We start from the raw sequence: 25,740 nt of genomic DNA on the forward strand, positions 1-25,740 counted from the left end.
TTGTTATTAATGTAAACTTTACTTAAAACCAATTCATACTTTGTATTAAGAAATTTTAAAAGCTCTCTTTTTCGGCTGACGGCACATGCCAATGCTCTTTTGTGAAAAATTTTATACCAAACTATGTAATTACTTCTTATAAATGTAAATAAAAATCACACTTACTACTACTACTACTACTACTACTACTATACCGATTTTAGTAAAATTGAAATATTTCGAAAACGGCTCTAACGATTTTGTTTAAAAAATTCAAATGTAAGATCTATCTTTCAATGAAAAAATTTTTGTTGGAAAATCATTATTAACGGTACCTGCCATAGAACCGTTTTTTTTCAAATCCGATTATCTCCGAAAGTGCTTATTCGATTTCAACGAAACTTTTTGTGAAGAAGCATTTATATAATTTAAATATAAGCCAAAAATAAAATTTTGAAAAAAACAATTTTTGGATTTAAAAAAAAAAAATTTGAAAAATTTTCGAAAACGGGACATTGAATTTTTTTGAAATTTTGTTTTTAGATATTGATTAGTGATTTCTACAGAATGGCATACCAATTTTATTTTAAAACTTTTTTCCAAAAAATTATTTATAAAAAATTAGTTTTTTAAAAAACGGCTCTAACGATTTTGAAAATTTTTTTTTCTAAAAATGCATCTTAATATATCAATCAAAACTGCATACTTGTTTTGGAGGGCAATTTAATTTCAGATTTTATTTTATTTTTTTTTTTAAACGAATTTTTTTTTTCCAAATTTCTATATAAAAAGTCTTAAAAATTTAGAGCCCCCGCACACTACAGACTTTCTATCGGCCGATAGTTTAGTCGGGTTGGGCTCCTAGTGTGCGCACAGGCAGCCAACTAAACAATCGGGTCGCTAGGAAATATTTTAGTTTGAAGGCAATTGTGTAGCAAAACAAACTTTTTTTTCGATCAAACAAACTTTTTGATCGGCCGATACTTAATCGTTGTAGTGTGCGCGCTCTCATACATTTTCATTCTGATTAAGAGACCGACTAAACTGTCGGCCGATAGAAAGTTTGTAGTGTGCGGGGGCTCTTAAGCAACTTTAACTTTAAGAGCAAGTTCGTGCGACCTAGTCGTGCATTTTATTTTTTACCGATCCTAAACTTGCCCTATAGGCTATAGCACCTATACGTCGCAAGTAAAAAAAAAACACAAAAATACTATAAATTTAGTTGTTTTTGCTTACAAATTGATTAGAGCATTGATTATATTATAATGATGGGTTGCAACAAGTATTTTTTGCAAAGTCACTTTTGACAATTTTTTTTTTAATTTTATTTCTATTTATTGAAAATTTATTGAAAAATAAAAAAACTGGTTTTTACGTTTTTGCACGGTGTAGTTAGTGTTTCAAATTACTTTATTAGATCACTTTAAAATTGTGTATTATATTTAAATTTGATAATAAATGATTCAGTGTTGGCACTCAAAATAATTCTTAATTTTCAGTGCTGTCATTGTTTTTATATATTTTGTTTCACTTTAAGTCATTTAAGAGAAAATTGCCCCTCCCACCTAAACGAATGGTCCTCGAAAAAATCATAATTTAAAAATTTTATAATTTTGGGACTTATTCAGCAAGAAAGGAATAGTTAACCTCTTGAAAGCATGTTGAAAACTATGAAATTCGCAAAAAAGCAAGTTGGTAAGCCTCCTTCTTTCTGGAACAAGGTTAAATGGACCGATGAAAGTTCTTTTGCACTCCATAAATTACCAAGAGTGAATTTTGTTCGGAAGCGGTCTAGAAAACTTTGTTAAAAAAAAAACTCTTTACAACGTGCTTTTTTGCGAATTTCATAGTTTTCAACATGCTTTCAAGGGGTTAACTAATGCTTTTCTTGCTGAATAAGTCCCTTAAATATCTTTTGGAAATTTTAGATTTTTTAAGTGTCGAGAAAAAAAAAACATCGAAAGTTAAAAAAATTCAATTTAAATCTTTTTTCAAAAACTTTTTTTTAAACTTTTTTTAACATTTTACAGTTCAAAATGATGTCTGTAAATTTTGAATAAAATTGACTTATGCTTTGATGAAATATATAAACCTTAAAAATATGTCAATTTTTGAAAAACGGCAACGTCATATTCCGTTCCCCGCATTTTTTGAGAAAAAATAAAAACGCAGTTTTGTTAGAACCAATAAGACTATTACGCACACCAAATTTAATCAAAATCGTTAGAGCCGTTTTCGAGAAAACTGCAATACCTCGAAAACGTTGTATGGGAGATATGCGTTAAAAAGGAGATATTAAAAAAATAAAAAAACGGTCCTAGCAAATTACGTAAAAATCATCTGTACCAAGTTTCAAGCAAATCCATCCATCCGTTTTGGACCTAGCTCGATGTACAGATGGACGCACAGACGCACAGACCGACGGACGGCATGACGAAAACCACTTTTTTGATCTTCTCCATTATCGTAGTGTTGGTTTTGATTAAAACCTCGAATTTTTTTTTCTACACGAAACCAATACTTGCCCTATAGAGCAAGTAAAAAAGCTGCCTGAAAGCCTTACTTACTACAACTTTACCTATATAAAGTTTAACTGTTAGAAATTATTCTTATCAGATCAAGAACTCTAAATCAGTCAAAATAATTATGCCGACGACTTTATGTGCCAAACAAAAAGACAGATGGACGCATAAAATGAGTCAAGTTACTGTTATTTTTCGATTTATTTTATGTTCATTCATATTACCTACATAACTTTTCCTGCTTATTTTTTTTTTATAAAATATTTTATGGCATTCATTAAATGGAAAATAATTCTCTGAAAAAAAAAAAACAAAACTTAAAACTCAATTTGGTCTTTTGCATTTCATGCTACGTATTTCAGTAGCTTTTCATATGTCAGATGAAATTTAACGTTCAAAACACCATCCTGCCCAAAATATTGTGCAGGTATCTACCATGTTATTAATTCAATTTACTAAAACCAATATTCGGCATTAAAAAGTAATTATTTTTCATTAGATACGCATCCCAATGATAGATTAACTGCGTATATCCTTCTTTCTATATTTTCCTCATTTAAAGAGGATCATTGAGGAAACAAAAAAACCCAATTTATGGCATACGTATTCGTATATTCATATAAACAATTGGAGCGCCTGCCGCGCTCTGTCGACATAGCAAAACAAAACAACAATTTGGTTGATTTACAATGGCATATGTTTCCTCAAGAGGAATCTATAACCATACGACTACCACGATAACGAACAACCGGCCCGGGCCTTCTTTGACGGCTGCATTTGAACCGACTTTTAGTTAATAGTTTGAGGCCTTTCCACACAAGTTCAATGACTTTTCTGCTGAACCGTACCCATCTAGAAAAACACATCTAGAAGAGATAGATACCTTTTGTTTTGTTGTTACCTGGCGGTCGTGCGACCAACGAATGTATCTATAATATAGTTAAAGGAACCCCTTCTGAGGATTGGCCTTTAATATGGTACCGTACCGTATGGTCGACTAACTTCCCTTTTTCCTGCACCAGGAACTACTCGAACAACAACAGTTCGTTTGTCCCACCGTTCATTAACATTAGTTCCATTTCTTTTTCCTGTTTTTTTCTTTCTTATTTTTTTTTTCTATTTTATTTTGACTTTATACAACAAAGTTGATGGTTTAAAAGTTCCCAGCTCGAACAATCAACTAAAAGTCCTTCTAATCCTTGGAGAGAAATTAATGACAACAACTACATATCTGAAAAATGTGTCAGGTAGGTATATGGATGGAGGTATCTGCGCGTGGTTGTCTTATTGTTATTTGGTGCGGTGGTTAAGGCATACAACATACATCAACGTTCGGTTCGGTTGCAATTCACATTAGACTGAATAGTCAGTCCACCACCACCGGACCGTTCTGGTCCATTAACTCTTTCGGGTTTGTTTTGACCCGAGGCGCGTGTCGTCAAGTTAAATAAACAAAATGTTTATATGTGTTCTTAGGTTTTATGTTGTTCTTCATAGTCATTTGTGGTGGTCTATTAGCAAATAGAAAAATAGAAAACAATCATATCTAATTGATGATGTTGTTGCAAGTAAAAAGTACCATCGACTTTATCATAAGGAAAGGATAAGGAAAAGAAGCGAGTATGATTTTGAAATTTTTCAGGTTATAATATTTTTAACCCAATGGATTTCGAGCTATTATTGATAACTGCAAAAATTGTGAGCTATATACTGTCCACTCTTGAGACCAGGATTCACTGAGAGAGTATTTTCGGTCATGTTTAGGTATGAACAGAGACTGGAAATAACATTCAACCTTTATTTTCAATCGGTTTCTCTCTGAGAGTTACCACATTACTTTAAATAGTTTCGGTTAAGGTTTGAGATTTATTTAAAAAATTTTTTTTAAATATCTCTCAAGGGTTGAGATTTTTACAAAAAAAATAAATGGAAAAGGTTAACCTTTAACCGTTTTCGCTGAAAATAAATCAAAAATGGTCAATTCAAAGGAAAATGTCGAATATTACAAGCATGTCTTTATAATGCAAAAATAAATATGAAAATGATGTTTTTTCTAAGTTTATGTATTAAAGAATGTATGAACTTAATAGACTCTCAAAGTTCTTTAGACCCAAGATTATATCTCTTTTCGTTTAAAGTAAAATCTAAAGACGAAAATGTGTTTTCCACTGTGATTTGAGTCGCTGGGACGACAAGTACAAAACCAATGCAATTTCGAATATTTCAGAAGACCGATGTTCTAATATCTAGGTCAAAATGTTCAGCTTCCAGAAGCGTTTTCGCCCGCCCAACTTTAAACGGCTATATCTCATTTTTTGATGCCAAAAGGTAGCGGGGACTTTAGCCTACATTTGGGTACAACTCCCATCCCTGTAGGTGCACGCGTTCTCAAACCGGGAGAACTTAAAGGTAAAAAAAAAGTTAAGCCCGATTCTGAGAAAATAGGCATGATGTGGCGGTTTAACATGGAAGATGATTTTTTAAAAATCTGACAGTGTGCAAAGCGTAGGCCCATGACACAAGCTATCATTTAGCATCACTTCCAAAAATTGCTCTCAAGCGGTTAAGCTTGATTTGGGGATTTTTCGAAAAAAAAGTTTAACCTCAACTTTCAAACACGATTTTCTCGGAATTTTGAAAAAAAAAAAATCCAAAACCCGATTATATTACTATCGGGTAGCTGAGAATATAAGCATTCATATGGCACCACTCCCATGTCTCTAGGAATTGATACATTTGCAGATGAGATTTATTTTTTTCTCTCAGCGATAAATCTCACTGGTTGACCGAAACATAAAAAAATACAAAATAAAGGTTTCTCTCAGACCTTGACCGAGATTTGTCTTTTTTAAAAATAAAGGTTATTTTATGACCTTTATTGAAAATGGCGACAAATAAGAGTTATTTAGGAACCTTTCAAAAGGTTGAGATTTATTTTTTGATCTCTGGGTATGAAGTGAAGTGGCGAGATGAGAGGGACAGGGCTTCATTGAATTTGATCAAAAATAAGCTCTTAATTTATATGAATATTTAATTTGAATGTTTAGAGTCATACTCATATTTTAAAAAACAACACAAAATTGTTATGTACTACAAGACTTGAAATAAATGGCACTCTTCTTTTTTCAAATGTACTCTTTTTTTTCGTCTGTGAAATCAAATACATATACTCTATTCTTTCATAAAAAGTTGGCAACCATAGAATGCACCCAAGGCTTATTAATCCATACTGCAGGCAGATCTACATCCAAAACTGAACAGAGACAGAGAATAGCGAATTTTGTGACGGAAAAACACGTAATTTGAAAAAAATTGATACCTGCCGGTAAGAAAAACTGGAATGTGGAGGGACACACTCTAACGGTCCTGAGGATGGAAAGAACCTTTTTCCAAACTACAAAAATTCCACTTTGGTGAACAATATTATTTTTTAAACAATGACGGTCCTCTTGAACAATGACGTTGTCAGTAGGCCCTATCCATTTTGTTGATATTTTCGAGAAAAATTCAAGGTTAACCCCTTGCCTAAAAATAATGCAATTTCAAAAAAGTTCTCTAAATCCATTAAGTGATACATCAAAAGAAAGGCCTCTTTGAGCTCTATTCATAACTGAAAACCGAAAGTTTCTTGGAGGTCCGGTTGCTGAAATATTTTCAATATTTTTTACATTCGGAAGCACATATTTTCGGAGGGATCGGGTCAAAATTCTGGCTTCAAAATTCTGCTTTTCAAAATTCTGCTTTTTTAACGAAAATTCTGTTTTTCAATATTCTGCTTTTTTTCTATTCTGCTTTTCAAAGTTCTGCTTTTTAAAATTCTGCTTTTCAAAATTCAGCCAGCATTATTCTTGAACAAAAAAATTCTGCCAATTCTGTTTTTTTTTTTGGGAACGGGTCGTTATTCTGTATTCTAAAATTCTGTATGACCATTTTTGGGAACGGGTCGTTATTCTGTATTCTAAAATTCTGTATTCTGTGCGCACTTTTTTCATTATCAAAACCATTTTTCTGTTATCATTTACAGAATTTTGGAGTACAGAATTTTGGAATACAGAATTTTGAAATCCAGAATTTTGTGTTTACAGAATTTTAGAATACAGAATTATGAATTTACAGAATTTTAAAATACAGAATTTTGAATTTACAGAATTTTAAAATACAGAATTTTGGAATACAGAATTTTGGAATCCGAATTTTGGCCCATACAGAATTTCGACCCCAACCCTTTTTTTTATAGCATATGCGCTGACTAAAGAAAATACACCTCATTAATGTAATTCAACATTGGTACTTTTCTAAATTTTTTTGTTTGAGTGTCGCAAATATTTTTTAAAATGCAAAGACTGACTTTCTTTCAAATAAAATCTATAACTTATTGGAACCTATCGGTTGTTTGATACAAAATATTCCTTTTAAAAAATTTTTAATTATTTTCAAAAATGTTTAGTATTAAAAACCTTTTCTTAATTTTTTCAAATTTATTTATTTAGGTATTATTATTATGAAACGAAAATTAATATGCATTCAAAGAATAACAAATTATGTAGGTAAGTAATCAAATAAGCAGATAATTTTTCAAGAAGATGATTTTACAGAATTCTGCAAAAAATTAAAAAACGGTTTGGAAAATGTTAAAAAGCGCGCGCTTTTTAACATTTTCCAAACCCTTTTTTAATTTTTTGCAGAGTTTTGAAAAATAGAATTATGAAAAGCAGAATTTTGAAAAACAGAATTTTGAAAAGCAGAATTTTGAAAGCAGAATTTTGTAAAGCAGAATTTTGAAAGCAGAATTTTGACAAAAGAATTTTGACCCCGGCAGAATTTTGGCCCCAACCAATTTTCGGATCAAGGTTTCGAAACAAATTTTGGTTTACAGATATGAGTTCACAATGAATAGGCCGTGCGTCGTCGCACAATGGGGCAAATCGACCCAAAAGCTGGCAATAATTAATAAAACAAAATTGCAAATAAACTTAATTTTTTAATATTTTCTAATAGAGTAATATCCATCCTTTAAAAAAATTATTTTAATTTTTTTCTAGCCCTTCCCGTTTTTTCACAACACAGTTTTGTTTAAGCTTAATTAGTAGTCAGCTGAGCCACAAGTGAAATTGTCGATTTTTCATAGTGATCTTTGAGAACAGTTTTTCATTTTTTTTTGTTGATTCCTTAAAAATTTAAGTATGCAACCTTCAACTTCGGGTATGTAAGAGTTATTTAAACAATTTTTTTTTTGTTGTATGTAAATATATATGTCAAATTTTAGTGAAGTTCCGTGATCAGTTTTTTAAAAGTGTTATTTTAGAGGTTCTGTTGAAATCTATTGACTTTTAAATGTGTTCCGAGTGGGATCGAGTTGTGTTTAATGTGATTTTAAAATGTTTGTGATGTTTATTTTGTGATTCCGTCAAAAAAAACGTGCTCGTTTTGCACCCTTTTTGTGATATGTGAATTTTTGTAACTTTTGAACCTTAACTTTTTTTCTTTTTTTATTTTTTCGTTGCTTTAGGAATCTCTTCAAATTTAATTTTTTTTACAAGAAAGCAACTTGTAGAAATTACGAAAAGATGTGAGAGTGTTATGATTGAGGATCAGATGGATTTAAAAAAAAAAATATCTTCTAAATATGATAAAAAGTACCGAAATTAGCCAAGTTAATGAATTCAATAGACTTTTTTTGCATTTTAAATCCGAGTTCAAAATGCGGTGGGTCAAAGCTTCTAGAATCAAACAAAGATTTAATGCAACAAACGAAAATTGGCTCAATATCTCAATTGTTTTTCAAAAGGCAGAAGAATCTGTAAAGAAACGTGGTCGTCCAAAAAAATTGCAGTCTTATCCCCCAGAAGCACTAGCGCTATTGAAACCTTCAAGCATTCCCGAAGCAAACATTTTTGTTGAAACTAACGTATCTGATGACGAAAGTGATGAATAAACTTATCTTATAATTTTGTTTTAGTTTTTTTTTAATTAAATTTAAAAAAGTCGATGAAAATAAAAACTTTAAATTAAAAAATAAAAGATTTTTTTAAAATCAGATTTTCTCTACAATAAGGGTAAAGTTGGATAAAAGCATGGATAAAAATTATGTCAGATAAGAAATTAATATATTATTAAGTATCTTGAGCCTTAAAATAACCTTTCAATCTGAAAAATACTAACATTTTTATTAGATCCCAAATAAGTGGGCGTTTTAGTGGGCGTGGCAATTATAGCTTTAGATATGACCTAGTAAGGGTCTCAGAAGCATATATACAAAATTTCAGGTTCCTAGCTCTTACGGTTGATTTAATACCACGTTTTAAGGCATTCTGCCCCACTGTGCGTCGTGTCGGTGTCATCTTTGGGGTCTTCACAGTAGTTTGGAAATGGTCTGTTAGTCTTCTTTTTCGTTTTCCTTGGCCTCGGTGGTGCCGCCTCTGTGATTGAATCAACTAAAGTTTTTGGTGTGGTAGCAGTTTTGTCGGTATTTTAAGATTTTTGGTAGATGTCCCCACTTTTTCTTATCTCTTCTTTTCTTTTCTTCCTTGACCAGTCAATCAGCCAAGTTTGTAGGCCTTTAAATGTTATTCTTCTATTTTGAAATCATTCACCTTCTAACAGCGAAGAAAATCTTGTACCCCTACTATACTAAATTGCAATAAAAAAAAAACATACAAAAAACAATTAGGCCCATCCCAAAAAAAACCCTAAATATATTCCTTTTGTATACCTAACCAAACTCCTCATGCGTCATTGTCGAAATGGTCAAACGGTCAAATGGCCGGATATGTTTAGTATAGATGGTAAGTAAATTCAGGAAATATATTAAACAAAGAATCCTCTTGTGTTGTCTTTTTTCTGATCTGAAAGTCTTCAATGTGGTTCACACAAAGTTCAAACAGAAAAAAAAAACATTTTATGTTCGACACGTGTCAAAGATTTGCACAGTTGTTGTTGTTTGTTTGTGAAGTTCTTCCATTAATTTGACCACACTTTCAATTGAGACAATATTGTTTGATAGTCATTTTTTTGAATATTTTTATTAATGGCATACGACAGCGTGCCATCAAAAAATTAAAGAAAAAAAAGGCAAATCTCTAAATAAACATAATTTTTAATAAAAATGTACAAAATAATAACACCAAAGGCAAATTGATAATAATTTGTCAGACTATTTGTCAAACTAATTAAAAGCTATTAAGTTTTTTATTAATAGAGTTCTATATGCTTACCTTGAAAGTAACTTTTAGTCCTTAAGTAACTAACAGACAGCCTTAGTATACTCAGTCGATCTAATTTGCTAAGAATATTCTGCTCGAAGGGCAGCAATGAAGCCAGCAGATCCAATTCGGCATTCAGACGTTCGCGATGTCTTTTTGATGGATTGCTTTTGGTGACGCCATCTTTTGGTGGGGGTTTTAAACTGCAAAAGAATAAAGAATAAAAAAAATTACAAAACAACAAAAAAAAAAAAATTAACAAATTGACAAAATGAATAATTGTGTTGGACAATTAACGATTGGGAATTATTTTGTAACCGATATCAGGTAAGGGTAATTGTTGCCAACACGAAAGGACTTATATGTAGGTTTTTATATCAATATCCATACCAGACGTCCAGTGCCTTCGTCGTCGTAGTCGCTGAGGACGCTTAAGGACCCTTAAATTATAATAATGGTTGTCCCTCTCCTTTTGGGAGTTAAAGTATATGCATATTACTCTTCTTATTGTTGTTTTTGGTTTCGGGTGTGAGGTAAACAATAGAAAATATATTAAAGTACAACAGTCAGCCAGCCAGAGTAGCGACGACGGTAAAGGACCTCACTATATAGGGTGAAATCGATTAGCCATGCCCACTTGATCTCATAATTACAACATAAGGTTGTTTAACAAAATATTATCTATACTCGTGTACATACAAACCTTAAAGACAGAGGGGTTAATGGTAATCAATATCCTCTTTTTGGTTTCGCAATCTTTTTTGTATATATTGTTTGGGTTTTATTCTTGTGCCAGGGGTGTTATTCAAGTCGAGGTCGACATTGGCATTTTGAGGGATTACACACAGGAAGAGACTTAACACCCTGAATATTAGAAAACCAATCCCAAATATGGATTTGAAATTCGTTTCCTTTTTATTTTGTTGGAAAAAAAAAACTAGGAACAGCTTGAGATTTGCTTCATCATAATTTAATTATGAAGGTGTGGCATTGTCGACTATGACTACCTATAAAGTCGGTGTGTTGTTTTTGTTTCTTCTTTTCCCTTAACATGCGTTTTGCCTATATGACGATGGTTTTTTTGTTTTTTGTTTTTTGTTATCCTCTTATAGTTTTTTTTTTTTGGTTATGAAGGATTATAATTTATCCTCTATGTCAGAGTTTATAATAATCCCTTTTAATGTTTGGGTGTCAAATTGAATGACTTGGAAAAAATTATATTTTGGTTAAACAAAATATTTTTAACTATCTGATTCTTATATGTAGGTAGGTACCTAAAAGGATAATAATTGTCCTTAATAAGCGTAAGTGGTCATGTGATACAAATTGTAATGTTTTTGTGCAAAGAAGTATCTCGTGGCTTAATTTTTAGTGCGATGAAATATGACGCCAGAGGTCTGGGTTCGAATCCCAGCCTTCTTCACCTAAATTACATTTTTTTGGTGGAACTGCATTTTGCGAGCAATTGACAAAGTCTCCGAGAGTCTCATTGTCAAAGAAGGGTGCATTTCTACTTAGACGTTCGAACTAGCGGTAATATTTATCCCAAACATCAGCTATGTACAACTGTAGATTTGGGCAGAACTCAAGTGGAAAGTTGTTCGTAACAGGAATAGAAATTGAGCAGTAGTTTTTTATTTGAGTCACTTCTCCTTGGATGCACACTTAAAGTGTTCACTTCACAACTTATATGGGCTACCTATCGATATATTGAAGTAATGAAAGGACCTGGTTTTTTACGGTCGGTGCCGTGTAATAACATCGAGCGAAATAACGCCGAATTTCAAAATTCGTTTGGGTTCTGAAAATTAAATAGATTCTCATGTAAGTAATTTTTTTTCCGCTCTGCTTTCCACCCATCAAAACAGGTGGGATTTATTTGATTTTGATCTTTGCATTGTGATTAATATGACCGCTCTCTTTGCGAAATAGTTCTCAAAATGACCCGCGCTCATCATCCAAGATTGGGTGTTTTCAAAGTTTCTTTAGCATTTAAATATTCTGGAATAAAATGTGGAAAAACTACTGTACATTATTGTCTTATGTTTTGAAAAGGGTGGGTCTTATGTCCCAGTTTAATAAAAAATATATGGGGTTTATGTCCCACTCAAGTGGATACAATCCTTAAATTATGAGTCGGCTTACTCAAGTGGAACATAATGTAACGAAGCGTTACATTTTTCTTATATATACCCCTGGACTATATACACCGCTTCAATCTTAAAACTGTACGCTCAGACTATAAAATCGAAGCAACCGTACCGGCCGGACTATAAAGCGTACCAACCATCACCACACCACCGACAGCAACAACAACAACATCTTATTTATTTAAGAATTAGTAGAATGTATAAGAAATTACTCTTTAGTTTATACGATTCACACTTACTTTAAGTAATAATATCACTAAGTAGATGTAAGATTAGTAGGGAAAAACCGAGAATCGTCAACCTTCAATACCAGAAGTAGTTCTCCCGCCGCTACTAAAGTTGAATAGCAACTTGGTTATGGTGCCAGAGGTTCAATTTTAATTAATTGATCCGATTTTTGAATAACTCTTTCACCCTCGTTAGGAGGCTGTGCACTAGGGACTTAATTAATTCCCACTCACTTTGAGGTTGGGCTTTCTCCGAGAGTTATCAGGTAGCGCTCTATTCATCCTCGCTAGGAGGTGTGCACCAGAATATTCCCTCTCATCTTAAGCCTGGGCTAATTCCCACTCAACCTGAGACCGTGGCTTTTCTAATCAGAGCATGTTAGGGTATAACATTGTGTAATAAATAAATAATTTAATAATTATAAAAGAAAGTAGTTAGTCTATTGAATGAATAAAGAATATAATAATAATTGGAAAGAATTCGGTGTTTTTACTCTAACTGAGTTTTAAGATTGCTTTTCTCAGGACGAACCTTGGATTCCGGCGAGCTTACCTCAGCCTTTGAAAATTAAGCATCACAATAAGTCCCATAAATAAAAAGTGGGCGTTTTGTCCCTGGGCCTCATCTCATGTCCCTGCGCCAATTCTTGAAACTAATCTAGGTTATGAATAACTAAGAGGCACATAAGACCCAAAACTTTTTTGGAACCTATACCTCGATGGGATGGACATAAGCATAAGTCCTAAATTGGTGTTGTTCCTTTATAAATTTGGGCCTTCTATGCCTTTGAAAATAAAAAAAAGGTTAACAGACCGGTTAACTTGTGTCAGCTTTTATGAGGTAAGGTCGGAAACGAACCGATTTACGTATGAGTTATGACGAATCCTTTAATAAAATAAGGACAGTGAATTTCTGAACTGCACGTCATTCCCCGTGTTCTAAGGTTGATTTAATATTTATATTTCTTGATCATTCAATCTCTTGTATGTCAAGGAGGTTTTTATTTGTGGTGTTCGACATCGAGTCCATTTTTCTGAGACCTATACTTTTGCTCGTACCAGTTTCCTAATTAAGGAATCTCATGATTGTTCCCATAGCAGTACCTAATACTTTTTACTTCATGTAATATGTAGAATGGCCTCCATTGCTACTGAAGGACAAGTTTTCTTTCATTGAACTAGTAATTCATATGCAGTCTAATCTTTGAACTTGGTTTAGTGCCTTTTTAGTTGTAACCAGTTCAAGTTTATCCTGCCGTTCTTGAGCGAAGCATTTTTTCAAACTATTTAACTATGGTGATGGGAACGCACTTTCTAACAAGAGTCTTGGAAACTGATTCATGAGTGGTGTCATCGAAGTTTCTTCAGCGCATACAAAACTTTTTGTAAGGTATTTTTTATGTTTGTGATTGTGCAGAGGTATCTTTAAAAGTACTTCTGATCTTATAAATGTTTCAAATAATTTTTCCAATATCTTCAGTAAAAATAGATGTAAATCTTATTTGCCTGATTGTATAAGTTGTATATTTCTTTACTTTGATCTAAGCAGGCAATTGAATGGTAAAGCGCTCTCCCAAGTAATTGAATTGTCACTGAACGAAAATTTTATGATCCGAATACGAGTTGTGCTGTGTGATGCAGAGGGATGAACTTTGACGAAGGCGGATGCAAAACTTTTTGAATTGTTTCGAGAGACAAATTTTTCGGGCGATTTTTGGTCCCGGTTACATTAATGGTAATGGGAAAAGTAGATACGATAACGAACCGTACGGATTGTTCAAGAACAACACCACTAACTTAGGCAAACGAGTAATAGTGCAAAGCCTGAAATAGCTAGGTTAGGTTGAAGAGCATAAGGTTTGTGTTTAATAGTAGGTATTTGGTAAAAATCGATACCTCTCAAATCCATGTTTAAGAGTTTCTTAAATTAATTCGACTTACAGATTATTAAGATTTTCTAAGTTAGTTTTTGAGACATTTCTAGTAAAACTGGGAAACTAATTTTCTCTCTTTCTATCTAAAAGTAGGTAGGTAGGTATCGACTTTATTGATACCTGCCGAATAAAGTGTATAAGAAGCAAAATATGTACCTATACAAAAAAACAAAGAAATCGATAGTTTTTTCTATAGCTTGTTCCGTTCTTTTATATTCTTCCATTTAATTTTCCAAGGTTTTTTTTTCTCCTCCTCAACAAGCAACGTTTAGTAATTCCCTTAGTGTGTCTTCTCATAGCGAAGAAAAAAAAACTCCAAGCAAATCCTTTTTTTTTCCTTCTTATCCCTCCACACAACTTACTAGCAGACCTTCAAACTACCTTACCATCAAGCTGAACAACTCTCAGAAAAAAAAATCGAAATACCTACTTTGTTCGAAGATAGCAAACTTTTGCAGAATATAAAAGTTCAGTATAAACCGTTTTTCGTATAAAAAGAAAGAAAACCAAATTAATGCTAAAGAAAAAACAAAACAAAAAAAAACTCACAATAGCACAACTTTTAGGAAGGGCGATAAGGGAACGGCATGCAGGTCAAAATAAAATACACACACACTCATACAAATATATACACATTTTTACATATATCCCAAATTGCTAGCATTCTTTTCGCATTCTTCTTTCATTTCTTTTACACTTATTTTATTTCTCTATACACAAAGTAGCTATATTCCGTTTCTGTTTTTTTTTTTTCGTCGAAAACATCATATCGAAATTCACTTTCTTCTTATTTTTTCTCTCACAAGGATATTTCCACGTCATTCTTTATCTGCCGCCCACCCTCTTCCAGTTTGATTTTTTTTTTTTTTTTGTTATTCCTTCCCTACTCTGGCCCATTTTTCCTTCAAGACTCTATTTTACAGTTAGCCATAAATAATAAGGGTTTGTTGAACAACCACTTTTCGGGGGTATGTGTAATATGTATAATTTTCTTATTATCTGCAGACCTTGAATGTATGGTGGGGGGGGGGACATTAGGGAGATATAACCAGACGGCCGGTAAAACACCCAAAAACTTCCAAAATAAAAAAAGGAATCAAACTCACACAAGCAGTTATCGTTATTTTTCAGTCCTTTGCTGTATTCCCCTTTTTCGGTGTTTGGTTCTTCTTAGAAACCTTCAACATAAAACATGGTATGAAGGAGAGATAGTGGTCCCACTAATTTCACTTATTACGGGCATTTAGGTTGAAATAGTAAAATGGACGGTCTTCTTATAGTTGCATGGAATTGGCGGCGCATGGCGCGGTGGAAGAAATGAAGAATCATCGCGAAGAAATCGTTTTGTCTGCAGAAGAAGAATGTAGCAAATCAAAATGAATAGTTATAATTTTTTCATTATTCGTATTTTGGCAGAGAAACGGTTCTCTATACAAATTACTACCAAACCAAGTCTCGCTGTCTCTGGCCAAATTGTCAATTATTTTGAAAAAAAAAAAAGATATATAAAAGAAGAAACAAACGAGAGATCAATTCATATCTTTTAAGTGTTCAGAGAAATTAAGTGATTGCTGGTATTTGAAGATACGTGATGCGATTTGGATGATGAAGACAATTGTCATGTTGGCAAATGGGCCAAATTAAAATGATATTTGGTTTGAAAGTCGTGAAGGTATTTTTCTAATAATAAATTGGAGGCGAGAAACGCAATTTTCGATTATCTTTCTGAAGAATAGAAAATAGAAATACTTGCAGAACAAAAATTTTAGTACAAAAAAAGTAGGTACACTTTGTATAAGATTAGATAAAAATTCATACAAAATTGGTATTAATTTAAATTGAAACTAAAATCTTATCGCTTTTAGCTTCTACCAAGTGTAACAAAAACAATACTTATATCGCATCAAAAATCGACAAAGTCAAACCTTTTGTCAAATTCTTCAAACATCACATATCAACAACCCATTCTTTAAAAATGGAATCTTTTTGCAATAATACTTAATCTTCATCGCTTCCCAAATTTTATTATAAAAAAAGAAAAAGTTAGAACTTAAAATTATTTCACTATTAAAAGTACCTACAAGTTATTTTTCCCAAGAATCATTATCTACGGTTTGATGAAAAATCACAAAATTTATCGTAACTTTTTGGGGTTTCAGGTTTCAACGGAACTTGCTAATACTTTCAGACATGATCGATCATACCAGAAGACACACTTATTTAATAAATATTTCAATTTTATTTTTTTCATGCAACACAGTACCAAAAAGGTCTTGCCCCCACTTCCCCTACATCTTTTTCAAAAAATAACACTTGAATTTTTACGGTTCGAAATTTGTAGCTTGTTAACAAAGCGAACAACTTGTTAACAATCGTCATTCGTCCCTCGCGACCGCAGTTTGGCAGTTAACCCCTTGTAGCCCCATGTGACATTTCTGTAACAAACCGAAAAAGATCGCCCAAAAGCTGTAAAAAACATATTTTTATTCTTTTAAAGCTTCTTACACAATCTTTAAGAATTGCTTTATCGAAATAATGCGCCATATTTCTAATAAATAGCACCAATAGTTTTTAATTGGCAGTTTATGTTGAAAGTTCGGTTTTTTTTTTGGAAAACAAGCAAATTTATATAAAAACTACGAAATTCAGAAAAAATATTTTTCGTGCATAAACTAATGGGGTTTTATTTTTGGATTTTAGGAATGCACTTAAAAATAAATATTAGATAGCTTTTTGTTTGAATTTTTGCATTTATATACAAAAATAAATTATTTAAACTTTTTTTTTTTACTGCGTAAATTTCGAAATAACCAAGCAAATAATGAATTTATTGAATTTTTAAAAAATACGTGTTTTATTATAGCTAAAGCCCTTTCGATTGACATTATTTATTTTAAAATTTACGATGTTGGGTTACAAGGGGCTAAACTTTTTCGACAACCACACCAATCAATATGGTTGTCACGATATGTTAACAACAATTGTATTTTTTAAAGGACCATTAAAACAAAAAACCGGAAAACAATTTTTCAGAAAATAACAAAATTTTAAATTAAATTTTAGTAGGTAGCAGTGTAAATTTCGAAAGGAAAGAGTCAGTACAACGCACTTAAAGGCGGAGAACATATCGTTAAAATAGCACCATCTGAGCACTTCCACAATCCTGACTCCGGTGCTAAGGAAATCCATGGCAGAATATTCTTGACAGTTTAGTGGAATGTGAATCTTCAGTGCGACCATATTTGCCATTTACTTCTCCGAAAATGCAAAAAAAATTTCTCGTGCCCGAGCGACTTCTATTAAGGAAACGCTAAATATAAATTATATTAATACTACGGTCATATTAAGAACACTGTTGTCCCACTTATTTTCTGTTTCATATCGAAAAAGTCAGTTTATTGTTATGCGAAATTTTTTTTTTCCAATTTTTGCAGAGTTGGAATTGGAATTGACTTCAAAATTGAGCTACAGTAGGCACGTGCAATACTCTTGGCCTGTGTATGACAATGCCGAAAGGCTTTGTAAAAAATCATTGCAAATTTGAGAAAAGAAACAATTGTAGTAGCAAAATGAAATAGAAAAGATGAGAAATGGACAAGAGGAACAAAATTAGAACGGGAAAAGATAGATGTTCTTAAAATTTTTTCCAGGGAGTTTTCATTTAGAATAGGGCTGAATGTTTTGAAATTACGAGCTAGCCAAAAAAAAAAAAAAAAAGAGTCTTAAAGCCCAGCAAAATTAAAGTGGGATTATAAAAAAGCAAGATTATAAAAGCAGGATTATAAAAAACGGGATTTTAAAAGTGAGACTTAAAACAATGGGAATATAAAATATAAAAAGCGTGATATTAAACACAACCCCAAAAATATTCATTTACTTTATTCGTTTAAAGTTTCGTGGTGGAGCCCTAAGTGGTAAATGTTAAACTTACTTGATGCGGTCACTTGGTTTAGAATTGCACAAAAAAAAGCAAAGCATTTTGGATGGACATATTTGCATATGCACCAACTAATAGTTAGGTACGGTTATTGGAACGAACATCGGTGTAAACAATTTAGAAAAAGTTCAATCTAAAATAACCAAAGTTAAAAAGCCCAATCAAATTAATTATTCCAAAAGCAACTGAGTAATCACACTCAATTTATTGCTTAATACCACCTCCAAAGCACCATTTAACTTATGAGCTTGCCTATATACACTTACCTACCGTTGTTTTTTTTTAAAGCTATGGTCTAGGTATCAAAAACAATAATTAAAAAATCAATTACTTGCAACCCCAACGATAAAAATGTGTTCAATTCTATATGTGCCTAGTGCCAACATCCTAAAGTAATATAAATTTCAAAAAAAAAAAAAAAAAAAAAAAAATGAAATAATTTGAGAGTAACATGTGAAAAAATATCCTGATTCTCCAGATATCAAACATAAATAGGGCTTTGCGACAGGTTGGAACATTTAAAGTAAATCACCAGACCTTTGATGAATCCACATAGACAGGCGCGACACCAAACGTCACACGTCGTCGGCGGCGGTTCTTCTCCCCCCCCCCCCCCCCCTTTACCGTACCCCTCACCAATCGAGCGGCTTTTATCGCGGCAATGAAACGAGTTGAACGCCACTTATCCATGAGGCTATTGGCTACTTCTACGTATACAGCAGCATTTAAAACCGCGTACGCGCATGTAGCGTGCCGACAGTAATTTAAAAGCCACTGCAATAAATGACAGTCGCTCAGTTAGCTTTTAGTGAACGGTCATCTCAATAAAAATGAAAAAAAAAAAAAAAATATATATATGAAAATAACAACATCCACACAAACTATTTTAAACATCATCATGCTAAAAAAAAAACTGCATGTTTGCTTGTGTGTATGTGTGTGGAACTTTTTATAATGACTATGGTTTACCGTTTGGTAGGTCCACATTAACATCGATTATAAAAAAAAGGCCCTAATAGGATCACTATAAAATGAAAATACCCAAGCTCTTCGACGCTGAACGTTCATTCTTTATGGTGATACATTGCAGATAAGGTGGCTCTTTATTTAATTTCAGATTCAAATTATAGATTTTTTCAGTTTGTTCGTAATTATTTCATAGCCCATGATTTTCTGAAGTTCTGTTTGAAATGCGCAGTGCATTTAAAAAAAAAATAACAACAAAACAGCATCAAAAAAGAAATTTTATATAATATGACAGAGAGGTAGGTACCTATATTCTCAGAAAGTTTTTTATATGCTCAAAATTTTGTTCGTTCCCACACATCTATTTTGTCAGGGGCCTGTTTCCCAGAAACTAAATCAGTTACATTAGCTGCATCCATGACTTTACACATTAATAACTGCAGACTATTCGACTTCTTGAAGTACTTTTAAGAAAACTTTCACTAATTAAACCATAGAAATAGATACAAAATATTTCGGACAAAACTACTGATATTTGAGGTCGCTATGAACAGGGTCAGACTGGAGCAAAGGGGCGCGGGTGGCAAAATGATAAAAAGGGCCTGCTCCTCGGAAGCTGTCATGCCTTACCATAAAAATATGCTCTCTTTTCTGTCAAATAAATAATATTTGAGACGCAATGCCCACACCAGTGGATTTAATTTTTCTAAATTATAAATTGATAAAGGTCACTGTGGTGTATGCGTACTTTTTGTTTTGTATGTAACAACTAATTCTTCTATAATTTTTAAACTAAGCGTAGGATAGCGAAAATAAAAATGGGCTAACATTGGGCAAACAAACCACGGTTTCAAACTAACGATTTTATCACAGGAAACAAAATCACATTTTTTTCAGTTTCTGATATAATAAAAAAATTGTTTGTTGTATCTTTTGAAAAAAATAGTGGAATAAAGAAAAAAAAGTTGGGCTATCCTGAAATTTTACACTAAATAATAAAAAAATACTTTTTGTGATTTTTGAGGTAAAAAAAAATAATTACGTTATAATTACATATATATATAAAAAAAAAAAAAACTTGGGCTAATTTTGGCCAATCGAACCTTGCAAGTTTGAAAAAAAAAAAAAAAAATTAGCATTTAGAGGTGCCAACTTCACATAGCCCTCTTTTCTTAAGGAAACTTATTTCTGCATGATTATACTCATACAACCTGAATTTATTATTTTCTGTGTGAAAATATGGTAATATCATGTTAAACAAATTAATAGTTTAATTTTAATTCAATATTTAAGTGTTATAATTTGGAATGATGTGTTAATTTAAAAACGAAGCTTGTGTTATGTTTTTAAATATGTATTTACAATTAACGCTGAGGAAAATAGCCCAGTCATTTTAGTCATTTTTAAGCCCAATCTGCGGAAAAATTCCTACTGGGCTGAATTTTGGTATACAGCTTAATGACGGCTTTGTTATGAAGATGTGAAAAATCGACATTGATATCGTGTCCGCGTTAAGAGTTATAGGGGTCAAAAGGTCACAAAAACTGTTTTTTTCACGATTTTCAGCAAAACGGTAAGTCTTATCAAAAAATTTTCAATGCAAGAATTGTAGACCAGATTATTATATATAAAAAGTGTCATGACACTTTTTTTCCTAAGACCCACCGTTTCTTAGGTATAACGATTCAAAAAGTTGAAGTTTAGTTGTAATCGTCATAATCCTATTCCTGAAAAAAAAACTCCTAACTGAAAAGTTCCTGAAATTTCATTATTTTTTTTAGCTTGAATTTCGTTCCTCAACTGTTAAGAATATGGGGAAACCAAAAAAAAAATGGAAATTTTCGCCATTTTTCCGATTGGGGCCCTTCTCCCGAAACCATTTCCCTGGGAATTTTTGTTTAGAATATGTCTGAAAATATACAGGGTGTGCAATAGAGAATGGACAACCCTAAAACGGCTTATAGCTACACTTATGATTGTTCTAAAAACAGATAGAAAAAGTTCTATCGCAACCAGTTCATAAAATATGGACTTTTTTTCGTTATGTGCATTTTAAGTTTTATCATCTTATGTTTTCGTTCACTACAACCACGAATGAATGAATTTTATTTATTTATTTTTTTTTATAATTTTCTACAATAATTGGATGAGTACATAAACACTTTAAAAATTTCATAGCTATTGTACATTTTCGTAAAAAAAATTTTGAAATCTGTTTTTTGATGCAAAATGTAAAAAAAGTATTTTATGAAAAATTTTAAACACCTGTGGTATAAAATAAATCTATAGAAACCTAGGTGGCCAACTTTCTTAAAAATATTCTGGTATAAGGAGAATTTAATTTTTTTTGTAAAATGAATTCGAAGACTTTCTATGGAAAAAATAAGTGTGATAATGCTAAAACTGGTGATGGCTTTCGAAGTGATGACGATCTAGCTTCAGATTCTGACCCTTTTTAACATCAAACAAGCCATCTCCGAGCATTTTTGCAAATCTGTAACACCTACAATGTCACGAAAAAGGGGAGGCCCTTCAGCTTTGGCAGTTGATCAAAGCAGAGATGGAACAAAACAAAGCTGAGGGAGTTATATACAAGTCACGGAAGTCCAGCCCCATCTAATCCAGAAACAACAACCAAGGGCCAAAGCCGTTGAATTCAATGCTAACTGAAAACATCGACCATATCCCTGAATGGCAAACAAAAACACCGATATGTCAAATTTGCGGACTGAAATCGTTTTGTGTGCGTGTAGAAAATGGAAGGTGTTCTTCTGCAACAATGATAAAAGAAAGACTTTGAATAAATTCCATGAATAAGGAAAGTCCAATGTAATAAAAACATACTTTACAAAATATACCTTGAATGCATACTGAACCATATATGGGTTATTAATTGTTTGCTGGAAATCGACTTGCTGCATACTAACCCATATATGGTTTATGTTTCTAAAAATTTATATATATGTAAAAAAATTAAAAAAATTATGTAATACCTTTTTTCAACTCCTAATAAACCTAAAAATTGCTCTTCTATAGGAACACTTTTCTTTTATGTTGTTTGTAATAGCTGGATGCGTTCTTCAAAAAAAAAAGTGGTCGTCTGTAAAGCCGGTTTACGGACGATGATTTTACGTGATAACGTCGTAAGAAAACAGGTTGTGCTTTTGTTTAAAATGAGTCAATTGAAGCGTTTATTTATTTCAAATAATCATAGTTTACAAGAAAAAGCTAAAATAAATTTCCTTTTTTTTTTCTTATTATATTAATTTTTTTATTTGAAAAGCTTAAATTTTTACAATTAAACAAAACAATCATTTCTTATGAAAAAAGTTAAAAAAAAAAACACTTCCATCACATCCATTTTTTTATAATAAATAAATTTGTTTTTATCTTTTTTTCTTCAACAGATAAATAAATAAAATTTATGCTGTAGATAGATAACACTGGTTAACAAGGGTTCTGTTGCCGAAACAAAAATATACTTTCCTGAAGGTTTTCGGTGTGCTGAACTCGAATCCGAAGTCAGAAAAAATTGATCAGCTCCCGTTTTTTGAAATATTACCGTTAGAAAATGCAAAAAAAAACGTTTTTTTTAGACTACTTCGGACCTTATTCTTTAATATAAGGAAAATTGTTAGAAGATAATTAGTAACGGTTTCTATAAGAACTGTTTTCCTTCTTTCAAGAACTGTTCGATTAAAAAAAATCAACTTTCTACAACTTCGCGTTTAGAAAATAGCCACTTTTTTCAATTTTATTTTACCCCTATTTACCCTATTATATGACGGAATTTTTAAAAATCCTTCATTTGTATTCAACTTTAGGTTAATAACTTTCAAATAAGCTATAGAAGATTTTTGTATCTCTAGTACCTAGTTTATTTCTAATTTTAAATTGAAATTTTTGCCGCACTGCTAAAAATTGTCGATTTATAAGACGTTATCAAGTCAAAAATTATAAAGAGCACCGTTTTCTGTTGGAAGAACTAGATTCCTCTTGAATAGATGAAAACTCTATTCTAGTAGGTACGTACTACAAACTAACACATTGGCATCATGCAGAAAAGCATGTGAAAACACTCCTTTTTCGGTAAAACATTCATGAGGAAATGATCTGGTACAATTACCTACTATTAGATAAAGTTATGATCTTATAGGCCCAAACAAGATCGGTAATTACATTGATTTCGTTGCAACTGCGTTCCATATAAAAAACCGCTAGTACTCATGAATAGTCTTCCTTACTCCTTCTCTACAATTACCAAAAAAAAATTATAAAAGTTGATAGCTTATTTTATTAACTTAACTTTTAAAAACATTTGCCATAAAAATTATCCTAGTTTTGGATAAAAAGAAGACTTTTTAAATAGTAACCTCAAAATAAACACAAAATTGGGCAAAGTCTTCTGAGAATGTCTGATTGTGTTTTTTGAACTCATAATAATTAAACTATAAGACCAAATACTTGGAACTACAACAGCAATCATCATACCAATTCCATATAAAAAGAAATAAAATCCAAAAGCATTATAAAAAATGAATGACTCTTAATTGTTTTATAGTACCTGGATGGGCTATAGAAACCTCCATAATAGAACAACAACAGACTTAAGGTAAAAAGCATGAATGGGTATAACATGTATTATCCTCGTGTAGAATTATTAAAAAACATTTGATATAATCACATACAAACTCTTATACATATCTATATGCGCTTCAAAAATTAATGTTTAAATGTAAATCGATCCTTTTCGATGAAGCTTGAAGACTTGTATAAAGGCTTTGCAAATAGTTTAACATTAGGATTAGTCTAATTTATTTGTGTTTGTTTTGCTTCTAAAAACGACTGACATTTTAGAATATTGTGCAACATTGGATGGATTAACTATGGCTAGCCAAAGGGAAATGGTAGTTTTAGTTTTGCTCATTTTGCTTTTACGGATTCGTTGTGGTGGTATGAAATCCAAACTGGATTTCCGTAAAACGATTAGCATTTATTTGACGTGTAAAAGAGATTTCTTGCGTAAAATCCATTTAGTAATCTAGATAAAATGAGTTATACCAATGCCTATTCGTCAATTCGAGCAGGTGGATGACGCGAATTTATACATTTTCTTGTTGTTTGTTTTCATTTTTTAATTTGAAGCCATTATAGTGATTGATTGGTGGATTTGTTGGGATTTATTTGCTTTAACCAAAGACTAGGTGTTACTTACAGTGTTAATTTACCTATATTGTTTCTATAGATTTGCATATATGGCCATAGACAGCATTAAGCCAAATGTCATTCTAAAGTTCATGTGAAAAGATAGGTTAAACTTAAGTACCGTTAATCTTTTATCGATTTCATTTTCGAACGAAATGGAAAAGGTAAGTAAATGTAATCAAATGGCAGCTAAAGGAGATTTGCCAACTTAAAATGAGTACCTACTAACTGGCTCTGAAAATTTCCACAAAGGAAAGGATAATGTTTATTTGTGTTCAATGAACTTAAAACACTTTTTTTCCTTTAGAAATAACTAAATTTAGAGATTGCTTATAAGAGAAATGATATGACTGCTTAATAGAACTAAAATTTATTACCCATATTGAGCACAATGCATTTGAGTAAATGGAAATAAATAATAATAATAATAATAAATAAATAATAATAAATATTTTAACAGAAACTTGGTTAAATGCTAGCTTTTTAGACACGGAACTATTTTGTCAAGAGTTCTTAGTTTACAGAAAAGATCGCCACGCCGGTAATGCAAAGGAACTCGGAGGAGGTGTCTTAGTAGCGGTTCGAAATAAATTTGTTTCTTCTTCCATATCATTCCCGTTTAAGCTCTCAATCGACTTAATCTGCGTTAAAATTTCTTCAATGACTAAATCTATTCATATTCTAAATGTATATATCCCTCCAAAAAGTACATCATCCTCTTATACAGAGCTTTCGATGGCTTTAGATTACGTACTTGACCTGTCTTGCTCCAATAGCAACATATTACTTTTAGGAGACTTCAATTTACCTCACATTGATTGGGTCCCTTCCGATGATGAAACATATCAAGAAGCTTCACTTACATCTTCACAAAATGAGCTTGCTTCATAAGACAAAATTTTGTATACTGACTTACAGCAGATAAGCTGTATTAAAAACTATAAAAATCGAATTCTCGATTTAGTATTTTCCTCTGACGCTATTAGTACTCTTGTTCTAGAGTCTAGAACTGGTATCACTAATATAGACGGTTACCATCCACCTTTGGATATCTTCTTTGACTGGAGCAATCATATTACTGAAAACAGTAACGATTTTTATTGCTCTTATACTCTTGATTTTAAAAAAGCAAATTTCGAGTTGCTTTCTGAAAACATATCTAGTTCAGGGGTAGAAAATATACTTACATTATCTAATATTGATGAAGCAGTTACAAATTTTTATAACATCCTTAACAGCTGCCTTGTAAATTCCATTTCCATGAAAAAATCAAATAATAATAATAATAATTTTAGTCACCCTTGTTACACAAAAGACCTAAAAATACTAAGAAATAAACGAAATAAAGCATGGAAACTTTTTTTAAGAACCCTTTCACCAGTTGATCACGCTTCTTACGTTGAACTATTTGAAGAATTCAAAACTCATTCAAAAAATTTGTACACCGACTATATGATTGAGAAAGGAAATTCCCTAAGAAAAGATCCAAAGTCATTTTGGAACCTTGTTAACTCAAAGAAAAACTCAGATGGATATCCGGCAAACTTCATTCATGACGATATTACATTACATCAAACATTTGACATTTGCAATGCTTTCGCCAATAACTTTCGTAATT

At 31.9% G+C, this 25,740-nt stretch overlaps 1 protein-coding gene across 2 annotated transcripts in view; it reads right to left on the reverse strand.

Moving 5' to 3' along the window:
- The window catches only part of LOC129914271 (neuronal PAS domain-containing protein 2), a 107,772-nt gene that overhangs the window by 51,075 nt on the left and 30,957 nt on the right, over nucleotides 1-25,740 (reverse strand). For both annotated transcript variants that reach the window (XM_055993442.1, XM_055993443.1), the window contains exon 2: nucleotides 9,716-9,906. In XM_055993442.1, coding sequence (XP_055849417.1) covers nucleotides 9,716-9,906 — 191 coding nt within the window. The remainder of the gene's footprint in view (nucleotides 1-9,715; nucleotides 9,907-25,740) is intronic.

The sequence above is a fragment of the Episyrphus balteatus genome, chromosome 3 (assembly GCF_945859705.1).
Source record: "Episyrphus balteatus chromosome 3, idEpiBalt1.1, whole genome shotgun sequence".
Taxonomy (NCBI): domain Eukaryota; kingdom Metazoa; phylum Arthropoda; class Insecta; order Diptera; family Syrphidae; genus Episyrphus; species Episyrphus balteatus.